Source organism: Colletotrichum destructivum, chromosome 8 (assembly GCF_034447905.1).
Source record: "Colletotrichum destructivum chromosome 8, complete sequence".
Taxonomy (NCBI): Eukaryota; Fungi; Ascomycota; class Sordariomycetes; order Glomerellales; family Glomerellaceae; genus Colletotrichum; species Colletotrichum destructivum.
Window position 1 is genome coordinate 3,147,887 of NC_085903.1, and position 12,847 is coordinate 3,160,733.

Consider the following 12,847-nt stretch of genomic DNA (forward strand, 5'->3'; position numbering starts at 1 on the left):
TTGGCCCTTTCACTTTTGTGTCTGTAGTGATTAGTGAGATTCCTGCGTCGGGACTCGGTACATGTGTACTTGGCAGTTGCGGAAAGAGATGATTGCAATATACTTGAATGATATTATTAGTAGTGTAGTGTTCTGCGGCAGAAATGATGTGAAGAAACGGGTCAATGGGTTGGCACTGAATCGCCCATTGCGTCTACCCTGAGAGTGAGGCTGCGGCAGGTGGCACGGGCACGTGGACATGCTGTTTCTTCCCTTGTTCTTCTCGTTGTGTCTCCTTTTTTTCGGGATGAAATGCCTCAGGTTTTGAATCCTGAGTCTCCTTCGCAAAAAGGGAAGCGTGACAGGATAGGCGTGAGGTGTCTGGCCCGCCCTGTGTGTGGAGGCAATTTGTGGGGGAGGCCTGTCTGTAGTGCTACGCTGGAACGAGTCTAGAGTCAGCTGGTGGGCCTGCCGCCTGTAGACTGTCATCACCGTCCACTTTTCTCCTCCCCCACCGACAATGTTCGTTCCATCTGGTCCGGACCATCGACGGGCATGTGTCGTCGCACTGTCACTGCCAGCCAGTATCCCAATCTTGTTGCATCGCCAGCTTGCATCTTTTCCTACATACCTGTCCTAGTATAGATCCAGGCCACACTCACGGCCAGATACTCCTTTTCTCTCCCTCTCTCTCTCTCTGTCTCCCTCTCTCTCTTCCTCGCAACGTCCACCCCCTTTCACCTATTTGCCCTCCTATTTCCGACGTTTCCCTAGGTACCTACGAGTTACCCATCATACGCTTCTCGACTTCTAAGTGCGGTATCGTATCCCAAGACTCGAGTCCTCCGGTCCGTTGCTTCATCATCCAACCACCACCCGCCATCTAGCCAGCCATCTCGTCCCGCCTGCGCCCGTCTGTTCCTCCTTACCCTTCTCGTCGTCGCTCGCTTCCAACCACCACGGGTGGTACTTTGTTCCCTTGTTCTCTGACGCCTCCTTTCGCTCATCTCCCGCGACAAGCCACCCTCCTCCAGTTCCATCTGGTCATCTGCACCCAACGCCGAGAGATCTGCATCACTTCCCTGTCTGCCTTGGCCTTGTGTCACCCAAACCACGTCTCTCACGACAACTTTGCTCCAACTACAACCAGCTGACGCCTGCGCTGCCGCTTCTGCTTCATCTCATTCTTCTTCCTTGCTTGCTAAGATACGCTTCTTTTACGGCTATTTCCTTTGATCAACGCCCGTGCCTCTTGCTCGCATCCTCGACATACCCGGCGGCATCCAGTCTCGCTCGTTCTTCTCCGCACCGCCACACATTACCCGGCGCCTTTACCCCTCCAAGTCCGCCGCCCTCGCGACCATACGATACGATACACCGCGCGCGCATGCTCTGACCGCTCTCAACCATCCGCTCCCGCAGAGGCACATGTCAGGAGTCCGCTGCTGCACCACCGGGCTCTCAGGTTGTGATGCGAAACGCACGGCACCACCGCTGCCTCTCGTCCACCGCCTCCTCCTCTCCTCGACTTCCCATCTAGCCCTGACCACGACCATTTTTACCTTGCTGTCGCCTCGAATTATTCTACGCCATCATGAACGACGTCCTTCTAAACTCCGTCCACCCTCTCCCCGCCATTCGCGTTAAGCCTTCGTCCAGCGTGCCTGCGGGCTCGCTCAAGCTCGGCCGCTCCTCGTCCACCAAGAAGCATCAACCACAACAGCCACAACCACCTCTCAATGCCGCTCTCGACTCTATATCCCGTGTCATCAAAGGCGCCAATAGTCTCGTCCTGTCACTGCGCGATGGATTGTCCGATTTGGAACGGGAGAATAGGAGAAAGAAGGAGGAACGGAGGCTGGTCCTCTCCGTTCGCATGAAGAATGTATGCCTGTCCTTTGTCCTGTCGCTCTCTGCTTCTCTTTTTGGAACGCTGTCGTGTTCGTTCTTGCGCCGTTGCAACGCTGCTGACATGCCCTCTTTTCACAGGCCCAGACCAGGAAACAGTGGCAGGATGCCGCCGAAGAACTCGACATCCTCGAAGAGAACGACCTGTGGAAACTGGACCCCTACACTGGAGACTACAACGCCCCCCTGATCGAGGCCCGGTTGAAAGAGCTAGACGATGCGCGCATAAACTGCGATACTCGTGCCATGATGCACCTCGTACGGACCGCCCTCTGTCGAGATCTCGGCGGCATGGGAAACGTCGACTTGTACAGGCACTCCTACGTTGGAACCAAGAACCTTATCGAAAGATACGTCGACTCGGCCATGCAAACCATCGACGCCCTGGTCGAAAAGAGCCAGTTTGCGCTTCCCGATGGTATGGGGCAGAGGGACATTCTCGAGAGCGTCTTGTACGCTCGACAGAGCTTTGGCAGAAGCGCCCTGTTGCTGAGCGGAGGCGCAACGTTGGGTATGTCCCATATTGGCGTCCTTAAGGCGCTTTTCGAGGTCAAGCTGCTGCCGCGCATCATATCAGGTGCCTCAGCAGGCTCCATCGTATCGGCCGTCATTTGCACGAGGACAGACGAGGAGATCCCCCGTCTCGTAAAGGAGTTCCCCTACGGTGACCTTGCCGTCTTCGATGCCGAAGAAAACCCGGACGGCGTGTTCGATCACATGCGGAGACTGCTCACAGAGGGAAGCTGGTCCGACATAAAACACCTGACCCGCGTCATGCGTGGCCTGGTAGGAGACCTCACTTTCCAGGAGGCATACAACCGAACACGGCGGGTGCTCAACATCTGCGTATCGACAGAGTCCATATATGAGCTGCCACGCCTACTCAACTATATCACGGCGCCTAACGTCATGATCTGGTCTGCCGTGGCTGCATCATGCTCTGTTCCGTTGGTCTTCAGCGCTGCCCCCTTGCTGGTCAAGAACCCCGACACCGGCGAGCATATGCCCTGGAACCCGACACCGCAGCGATGGATCGATGGTTCCGTTGACAATGACCTGCCCATGACGAGGCTTGCAGAGATGTTCAACGTCAACCACTTCATCGTCTCTCAGGTGAACCCTCACGTTGTTCCGTTCCTGGCCCGCGATGACCAGCTGGATCCTGACGAGACGTCGCCACGTCGATCGAGTCTGTCGCCCAGTAAGCAGGATCTCGATTGGATTTATACCCTCACAACTCTTGCGAAAGAGGAGGCTCTACACAGGCTGCACTTCCTGGCTGAGATTGGCGTCTTCCCCAATCTCGTCACGAAGCTTAGGAGTATCCTCAGCCAGAAGTACTCGGGTGACATCAACATCCTTCCCGAAGTCAATGTGCACGACATTCCGAAGATCCTAAGCAACCCCAGCCCCGAATTTATGCTGCGGGCCTGTCTGATGGGCGAGCGAGCAACGTGGCCGAAGCTCAGCCGGATTCGCGACCGTTGTGCTATCGAACTCGCACTGGACCGTGCCGTGCATCGCCTGCGTGCCCGCGTCGTCTTTTCCGATAGCCAGGTTGACTTGCGGAGGCTGACTACGGGCATCGTCCTTCCACCGCCCTGGCCCAAATCATCTGCGGCCGCCAAGCAAATATCTTCCTGTTCTCCGGCCCTGACCCTGGATACCGAAGTCGTCAAGAACAGACAGCGCAGGTCTTCAGGTAGCAGTGTGCAACTCATGGCACACCACCGACGCCTGATGGAAAATGTACTCACAGACGAAGAAACAGAAGAGGAAGAGCGCTTGGAGATGCGCGCGAGACATGGTCATGGGAGCGCCTCGCTTGTCGTCGTCCGCAAGCCCCGTCTCAAGAGAGCGGCAAAGAGCCACTATAACGTTTCCCTGGCTAGAGGACCGATGACCAGCCCGATAAACCCGGCGCAGCTCGAGGCCGTCGAATTTGACTTTGGGAAGCCCGTGACACCGCCATTGCACCGTTCACGCGACTCGGAAGGTTCGCTGTCTCATGATAGAAGACCCAGCCACTTGGACATGACACCAGCGAAAGAAATAGAGGTCACGGCGCCAGGGTCGAGGGGCGAAGCGACGTCGCATACGGACGAAATGGAGACGTCGGATTTGCATTCTTCCGATGGGGATGTGGAATCGCATACTGAGGACACCATGTCTGACCCTGACCCCTATGAGCGGAATTGGCTTCACGACGGGACGAATGAGCTGGAGACGACCCCCAAGAACGACAAGGAGTTGCTCGAGGTGAGCAGCCATGAGCTTTTGCCCGTGGGCGAATCGTTGAGCGGACTTTGGGATTGACTCGTAGACGGGAGGGTGAGCTCCTCGGACGAGGAAAAAAAGACGGTGAAGGGGAAGGAGCGGGCCGAAGATACGGCTGAGGAAGAAGACGAAGTCCTCAGGTCTAACTGGATGAGCTGGGATTAGGACTAGAACGGCGAGGTCAAGTATATGACCTAGGGACGATATTCGCGTCGATCGATTACATGGGCCAATGATGGCTTGGGAGATACATGAGCATTACACGGAGTTTGGCTCGGCATTTCAACGGCGCATGAGAACACAGTAGAAGAACGGAGAGGTGTCCCTGAAGAGTCAAGATAGCATTACACAGAGAACTGCAAGACGTCATACTTTTACAGCTTGGAGGGTATCCGCCTGCTTCCTCGGTAGCCATCTGAATGTCACCATCCGCCCCTCTATCGTATATGCTTGCTGTTGGGCTAAGCAAGAGTAGAGCTCTAGAAGAAAGCACTTGCTCGTTGCTAGTCGGTAGGCGTATAAGGACCAGCCAAATCCATGGTTGTAGAAACACAACATGTTTCCGTGACCGACGAACCTCCGACGAACCTCAATCGGGATATGCTGCTCAGCGGAAACATATTCGCTAAGGGGAGGCTTCGAAACACCTGAGACCAGATTGGTCCATGGCACGCGCCCGTAGACGTTGTATGGATCAATTAAAAGCTGAAGACTGCAAGATACGGCGACGGGCAACGCCATGAAACCGTGTCCGAAAGGAGTGAGATGCCAATTGTTGACCACTGACCATTCATCGCGAGGGCCCAATCGGCTTCCAATAGACATGCACATATATGTATTGCTCTGCACGAACACAGCTCGGATGGCTCTCCGTTGCGCCTTCTGGCAGGAGTTCCGGACGAATATCGCAATTGGAGGTGCGGGCATTCATTTGCTGGGGGTAATAACTGATTTACCCGATGTCCCCCTCGGGCACATCGCCACGGTATTAAGCGGTCCCGACTTCTCCAGGCTTGCGTTACGTCGCATCGACAAGAATCTGGCTATATTCGAGAACCGAAACCCTATGGCCGGTCGCAGGGCACGCCGGAAGCGAGGCGGGCTACATAAAAGGAACCGCGACCCGGCATGCCGTCGGCGAGGGTCGGTCAGTCGTTCTCAAAGACGGCACATGATCACTTCCACATCCCAACACCAATACTGTCCATCTTTTTTACAAATCCAAAAGAATGTCTGGCCTCGGTAACCTCCTCCTGTCCCTGGCAGCCGGCGCCGGCGCCGCCTCCGCTCTCAGCATCAAATCCGTCTCCCACAGCGGCCTGGCCTGTCCCCAAGACGCTAGAGTGACCTGGTCCGGCGACCTCGACGACCTTACCATCACTCTGCCGGACTTCGGCGAGACCCTCACCACGGGCCAGATGACGAGCTGTCAGGTCCACGTGCTCGTGGACGGCGGCGAGGCCGGGCGAGCGCTGGTCCTGCAGGACGTCGTCGTCCGCGGCGGGCTGTACCTCAGCACCAACGCCAAAGTGGACTTTTACACGACAGCATATTGGTCAGAGTCGGCTTCTGATGTGGTGATTTTCTCCCCTTCCCTCCTTCCTTCTCTCTCTCTCTCCTTGCCAGGTTGCGTGACATGCTATACCTGAGGACATATTCTCCACGAAAGCAGAGCTAACTAGGCTCGGGGCACCAGATCACCAAGTCCACAAGCACTGCGTCCGGCCCAGGTGCCGTCGCGCGGAACGTGGCAGTTTCTCAGCGGGTGAGCACGCCGTCGACTTGCGTCGGGGCCGATGGGTACGTGGGGATTCTTAACGTCACGTTCCGCATCATCTCCAAGGCCGGCAGCCGGATCATCTTCGGTAGAGAGCACAGGGAAGGCGGGACGTTCCCGGTCACGGAAGAGTTCACGTTTAAGTGGCAGGGCTGTTAGGTATAAGACGCGGGAAGGGCAAGCTGGGAGGAGGTTAGGTTACGGTTGTTGCGGGAAAGGATACCAAGATTGAAGTCTGACTACGAAAAAGCGAATATCGTTATTGAGTTCGTTCATGCCTCGCGGCTGACCGAACAATCACCATGATCAACCGTGGCGTCTACCACGTCACTGCTGCAAGAAGTGATTGATTGATTCACTGGTCTCGCTGTCGAATCGTATGAAAGCTTGATTGATTACAGTCATTGAACCTTTTTCGAAGTGATCACCATATAGAAGACACAAAAAAGAACCACCAGACCGCAATCTAGCCATATCACTCATAAGGTCGATCCTGGAACCAGCCAGCTTATTTTCCGGTCAATACACGCCAACTATCGTGTCCAAAGCAATGTCGTCCAGCAACAGCGACACCTCTTCCTCCAATTCGGCAGAACGGTCAAACGCCAACCCACCATCAACTCCAAATCCAACCAGCTCAGGTACTAGGCAGAACCAGCCAAGCACTACATCCACATCATCTAGGAACAACGGCCCCCCCTCCCCTAACACAGACCCCCCTACCCCCCCGGCGTCTCCTTGAACCAGCGGAGGACAGTGATAGCCATGCCGACGGGGGCAGCAACATCCAGCTACATGGTCACAAAAGTCACGAGGCCAATGGCTTAAGTAGATAGCGGTGCGTTAACAAGCCGCGACCATCTTAGGAAATCATAATCAAAACAGTACCGGATCCATTTGCCTCTCGCCCTCCTCATTGTGTAAGTCAGCGACGCTCAAGTTCAGCTGGATACCTTAAGTAGATTTGACAAAGTAGGCATGACCTCATCCGCCTTGTGGGTCGCCAGTCTGACATGCCTTTCGCCTTATGGGATGCTCCCATCGATGTCAGGAGACGCTCCTAGGTACCTTCTACGCCACGACGACGGGCAGATCGATATCCCCCGCCGTGGCACCATATCACCTGGCCCTTTGCGAGATCCCCAGCTCTGAGAGACCGGTATGTGCCTGCAAACTTGACATCATGAGCTGGACCCAGCCTCCAGCCTTCAGACTATATGTCTTCCGAACAATAGCAAGCAGAACAAAGCAGTCCTCCCCAAGAGAATTAACACGCCAAAACTAGCCATGCAGTACTTGGAAAGGGCGCAGGGTTTGCCGAGATGATGATCAAACTGAAAACTCAAGTAACTTTCACTCGAAAGCAGTGACACAGCAGCATGTCGGGTGGTGGGAAGAAGGTGGAGGAGTACTCTCGCCCCTGTGTCTATCCCATCCTTACCACCCTCTCGAGCTTCCAGTAGTGCAATATCCAAAGACAAGAGAAACGGAAACAACAATGACATGAGTGAGGAAGTGAGAGGAGCAAGTTGGTATCAGCCACACATGAGAGTTGAATGGACAAAGTAGCAACTCATCAGGGTTGCGAACGCTTTCGAGTGCCCGGACCCACCTTTCTTCTCAGGCCCCGGGGATCGGCAGCCGGCAGTCGGCGTCGGTGCGGGACGGAAGAGGTCGATGACTAGATGGGGTGGGGGGGGGCGGTTGTCGGCGATGGCGTGCTCAGGGCTACCGGGGTGGCCTAGAAGCTGATGGATAAGCACGGCGCCTCATGGCGTGGCGGCGTGGGTTTCTTTGAAGTTCTCGAGGCGAACTGGCGCCCCTCATGCATGATGCCACGAGTGATGTATGTGACGAAGTAGTGGGGGATTTGTAGAGAAGGTTGGAGGCCACATTGGAACATTGGGTCTGTTGTTCGAATTTGCCCCATCTGATCGTCGGTTGACATGTCGTCGTCTACAGGTATAGATAGCGCCAGACCGAGAAACGTACCCGGCTGAGGGATGAAGAGCAAGCGTCAAATCTCAGAGATATTCTCGGGGTTGCGGTGCTGTGTGCATGTGCTGAAGAAGCACCAAGACGGCGGCATGTTGAGGTGACAGGCGAGGTGGATCCATCTGGGGTTCGGATGAGCTCCTCGATAAATGGCAGATAAGGAGCTAAACTCTACCTTGGGTACCTAGGTAGGTAGGTACTTTGGCTGTCGGATGCTTCACAGAACTGCCTAGGTGACTGAGGTGCCCCCCGTGTGTGCTTCAGGCGTCTTCTGTAGGCGGCTTAACTCCCATGATGTGCCCTGAGCCAAGGATGATGTAATCGAGCACGCCATCGGGTCTTGACCCAAACGGGACATGGAGGGGTAGTGACATCTGCGGTTAAAGAAAAGAAAGAAAAAGGCCCCTCCAAAGACGCGGGGCAGTTTGGGGAGAGCTCTGCCACCCCTCCCTCCAGCTCGTCTCGTAGAGGGGGGAAGGCGACGTGCCAGCCTCTTCGATGCTCCTTGTCGAGGAAATGCTGTCACTTTGGATACCCAATATACCAATGCCAATGTCTGGTGGTTCGACTTCTGTTATATAGGGTGGTTGATGGTTCAATGACCGGCGGTAGCCAGGTAATATGTAGTTAGTTGGCTATGTACGTGAGCATCCTTGGGAGGCGGGGTCGCCGGCTTTGACCTCTCAGGCCAAACAATAGCACGGCGGGATGCTACAACAGCTTTCTGCTTCCCACTGGCCTGGCGAAGCTGAGGAGGTCGATGGGGCACTACTATAAATTCACTGTCAAGACGGAGGTTGGCATGAGCTGGAATTCGCCCACGAGCTCTGCTGGCGGATGGATCGTGGGGCAGAGATGAAGTTGATGTGGGAAAGGGCGAAAGGACGAGCGAATGGGCGAGGCTAGAAGACATGGTCTCGGGGACCCCTACCGCACCAAGACAGAAGGATAATGCAAGCGTGCCGCATTAAGGTGAGATGGTTTGTTGATGGGACAAGGCAAAGGAGGGGGGGTGGATGGGTGGACGGGATGAGAGGGTTGAAGAGGAGGAAGAGGAGGACGGGAGGTACGGAGGTACGGCCGGGCTTTGTCTTTTGGCCTTGCGGCAATCAGTGCCTGGGGCGTGGCTCCGAGCTATTTATTACACGTCGAGTCCCGCGCTTCTCATCTTCGTCCTCCGCTACCTGCTCTTCTTCTCCCCTTCCCCCCATTGTTGTTTTCATCCCATACATCGTCACATCGTTGCCGCATACGTAATCTCTCCCACATATCTATTTCCACACATCACAAACACAATGGCTGACCAGCGCCCCGCTCCGTAAGTAACGAACCCCGCGCCGGTTTACCCCGCCGCCGCCATCGCCGCCGTCGCCGACGTGATCAATTTACGCGTGTTGCCGGCTTCGTTGTCTCTGCTAAAGCAAATGCTAACCCGCCCTCCCTTTAGCCTCCGCCTCGGCACCGTCGCCCCCAACTTCAAGGCCGAGACCACCAACGGCCCCATCGACTTCCACGAGTTCATCGGTGACAGCTGGGTCGTTCTCTTCTCCCACCCCGAGGACTACACCCCCGTCTGCACCACCGAGCTCGGTGCCTTTGCTAAGCTCGAGCCGGAGTTCGCCAAGCGCGGCGTCAAGCTCATCGGCCTGTCTGCCAACACCCTCGGCAGCCACGAGGGCTGGATCAAGGACATTGACGAGGTCACCGGCTCCAAGGTCGCCTTCCCCATCATCGCCGACAAGGAGCGCAAGGTCGCCTACGCCTACGACATGCTCGACTACCAGGACACCACCAACGTCGACGAGAAGGGCATTGCCTTCACCATCCGCTCCGTCTTCATCATCGACCCCAAGAAGACCATCCGCACCATCCTCTCCTACCCGGCCTCCACCGGCCGCAACTCGGCCGAGGTCCTCCGCATCGTCGACTCCCTCCAGACCGGCGACAAGCACAAGATCACCACCCCTATCAACTGGGTCCCCGGTGACGACGTCATCGTCCACCCCTCCATCAAGACCGAGCAGGCCAAGGAGCTCTTCCCCGAGGTCCGCATCGTCAAGCCCTACCTGCGCTTCACCCCTTTGCCCAAGGACAAGGCCACCATCGCGTAAGTGGCCGCGCTTGGAACGACGTCTGGGGGCGTTTCATTGCGTGACACGTTCTCCAATCCGTCTTGCCTAGGGGGGGGATCCTAGCCTGCACAAACCACAGATCGTGGCGGGTGACTGACTGGATGAACCCAATAAAATAAGACGAGAAGGAAAAAAAAAGATTCAAAACAAAAATTGGAATACGAGTCGATGCTCTCCAGGCGTAGGAGACTACGTACGGAGGCAAGACTCCTTCGTCTGTATACCCCGCGTAGCTTTGGCAATGGTAGGGTTGGCATGGCCCAGTCAAGCAAGATGCCCTTCACCAGGACTACTTCGTTTAGACAGCAATATCCCCTCGGCCTTTGTCATAGGACGTATGAAATAATGAGAAATGTCCCAAAGATTGTATAGGGCCTTTTGGCATGCACTTGGTGACATCGGGCCAAAAGAATCTCTGCATGGAAACCTGTCGAACTGATACCTCGCGAACGCCAACCTCTTAGCGTGATGATGCTCGTCGTCGGGGCGAACGAGTCTCGAGGACGGGAAAGCGTGTCTGCAATTGTCGCCACCTGAATGTTGGTTCTAAGCAGCCGAGTCAAGAAGCCTCGTGAGGCAGGTAGTATTAAACATGTGTTTTGATCACGGCTCATTGACCTCATGCATGGTTAGCGTCCCCGCCCGGTCGGTCTCAGCAATTCATTCGACCAAAGCGCAACGTGGAGGCGCCATCAAATCGACCGGCTCCTCGCCCTCGCATCTCCTGCCTGTATTATGCTTGTCGGCGGCGCGGGGCACGGTAAACGATGGAAGCCTCGTCAAGCACGCAGCCCCGAGGGCATTTTGCCATGTGCACCTAGGCTATCAGCCCTGTCAATATCATGGGACGCGAATGAGTTGATCGGCAGTCTGGCGTGGAGGCATTCACTGCGACGACCCTTTTACAGGCAGGGGCTTGTTGCACTTTGACGAGCGGCTTGCTTGCCTGCCTACCTCGTGCCGTTCAGCTCTTTGACCCCTCCGTCCAGGGTCCTCCTCAGCCCGACCGACGGTGATCCCTCGCTCACATGACTCGGCCGAACAGACATGGCCTGGGCCGGAGGAGACGGCCGGTCTAATTTTCGGAAAGCTAAATGACACTAGCGAATGCAACGACGAATACACCCTTTCTTGGCCTTGTTTGTCAAAGTGCTGTTGCGTTCATCAGCTAGAGCGTGAGAGTGAACCGGCGGCGGTTCGCCAAGGAGCTTTTCGGGTATGGTCGAGCAGCTAAGCGCCTTGTCTAGACAGACAGGCACGATCCCGGCGCGACACGAGGCAGAGAGTTCCCGGCCGTTGGTTCGAGAGGAGAAGGGGGGAAAAGTGAGGCTGGAACAATTCCAGAACCAAGGGACAGCTGGGGAAAGTTGAAACATCCGCACCCACCAAAAAATGGCAGGTAACCGGGCTCCCACGTTTTCCCACGTCTCCTACACGGGATGGGCAGAAGGACCAGCGTCCGTAACCCGCGCCGTTCCAGGGTCCCCAAGGCCCCAAGGCCCTAAGGCCGTTGTCGTCCATAGGGTCGGCATAGGTGCCTTTCCTGGGGATTGTTCTCCCGAGACATGACTGACAGACTAGGTTGCATATGTTACCGACTACGACAACATCGCATCGCATCGTATCGCATCGTGTCCGTACCGCGCCTTGTAATGACGTCCAGCCGCCTTCATGCTCAGCATCGGCAACGTCAGCCGCGCTGGACGAGGTTGCTGGAGCACTCACCGTATACTACGGGGAACAATTCCCCAGTGAGCTTAGGCGACGGGAGACGACAATGTCGATAAAGCGACGTGCGACTCGCGAGGGCGGCGCAGTGGACTGAGAGGCGTGGATGGTATGCCCAGAGGTGCGGTGTTGACAAGGACTGGGACAGGGACAGGCCCCGTAATCCAATCGTAGCCTTGCTGAAATCCGTGATTCCGTTTTAACCCCCCCCCGACTCCTCAGGGGAGATAGATAGTACACTAGTGTCAAGTCACCCCGACCGAAAGCCTTTCAATGTCAAGTTCCCCTCTCGGTGCTCATGGGTTGGAATCCCGGCCGAAATTGACTCCCTTTTAGAGTCACTGGAAAGGTCTCCATCAGCGACGTCCGAATCCCCTGGGCGCCGCTTTTACCTCTGTCACGCATGGGAGAGAGTCCGGGAATGTCATGAGCAGTGTGGGATGCTGGGTGTCGATGTACACAGAGATACGTGGCCCAAGATGGGCTCTAAAACAGATGCGCCGAGCACTTTTGCAAGTGAAAGAATCCAAAGGTGTGGAGAACGAGGGAAAGGGTCTTCTTTGACACTTGCAGCCAGCTCGATCGTCTGATGTTCTTATGTCCTCCTGCCGCTGCCGCAGGACGATGGTACCAGGTGCTGCGTGCATGGCCCGGCGGGGTGGTTGGTGTCTGAGGGTTTTTTTTTTGGTACCAGCCAAAATTCAAATGAAAGATGCTAGTCCACTGGGTATGTATGTCCTGACTCCTCAAGAATACGAGTGGATTTCTCGGTTGCCGCTTATCGTCTGGTGACTCGTATGAAGGGTGAACGCAGTAATGGGGCCATGACCGGTCTGGTTGATTGTATTAGTAGCTAGTTGGCCGTGGCTTCTATCTTCTTCTCGTTTGCTCCCGCGGATGGAGGGGCCGAGTGGCAAGGGGGTTGGGGCCCCCCTACCAATGCCTGGATCAGGGAGAGGACAGAAAGAGAAAGAAAGCCCTTGTCTTCTACTTGTGATACCCTAGAAGTCGAAGGACGGTCATCATGGGCAACACCCAAGTCTTGAGAAAG

The 12,847-nt window shown here is 55.8% G+C and overlaps 3 protein-coding genes across 3 annotated transcripts; all 3 read left to right on the forward strand.

Moving 5' to 3' along the window:
- Nucleotides 1–569: 569 nt before the first annotated feature.
- On the forward strand, nt 570–4,208 carry CDEST_12831 (Putative patatin-like phospholipase domain, Acyl transferase/acyl hydrolase/lysophospholipase). Its single transcript, XM_062928987.1, has 2 exons — nt 570–1,864; nt 1,969–4,208. The coding sequence occupies exons 1-2, from the start codon at nt 1,574–1,576 to the stop codon at nt 4,201–4,203; spliced, it is 2,526 nt and encodes an 841-aa protein (XP_062785038.1). The 5' UTR covers nt 570–1,573; the 3' UTR covers nt 4,204–4,208.
- A 1,185-nt stretch (nt 4,209–5,393) lies between these two features.
- Nucleotides 5,394–6,839, forward strand: CDEST_12832 (uncharacterized protein; the record flags this gene model as incomplete). The annotated part of the gene is made up of 2 exons (XM_062928988.1): nt 5,394–5,741; nt 5,861–6,839. The coding sequence occupies 2 exons, from the start codon at nt 5,394–5,396 to the stop codon at nt 6,098–6,100; spliced, it is 588 nt and encodes a 195-aa protein (XP_062785039.1). The 3' UTR covers nt 6,101–6,839.
- A 2,189-nt stretch (nt 6,840–9,028) lies between these two features.
- CDEST_12833 (Putative Thioredoxin domain, peroxiredoxin, peroxiredoxin, AhpC-type, Thioredoxin-like superfamily) lies at nt 9,029–10,516 on the forward strand. The gene is made up of 2 exons (XM_062928989.1): nt 9,029–9,254; nt 9,384–10,516. The coding sequence occupies exons 1-2, from the start codon at nt 9,232–9,234 to the stop codon at nt 10,045–10,047; spliced, it is 687 nt and encodes a 228-aa protein (XP_062785040.1). The 5' UTR covers nt 9,029–9,231; the 3' UTR covers nt 10,048–10,516.
- Nucleotides 10,517–12,847: the final 2,331 nt, after the last annotated feature.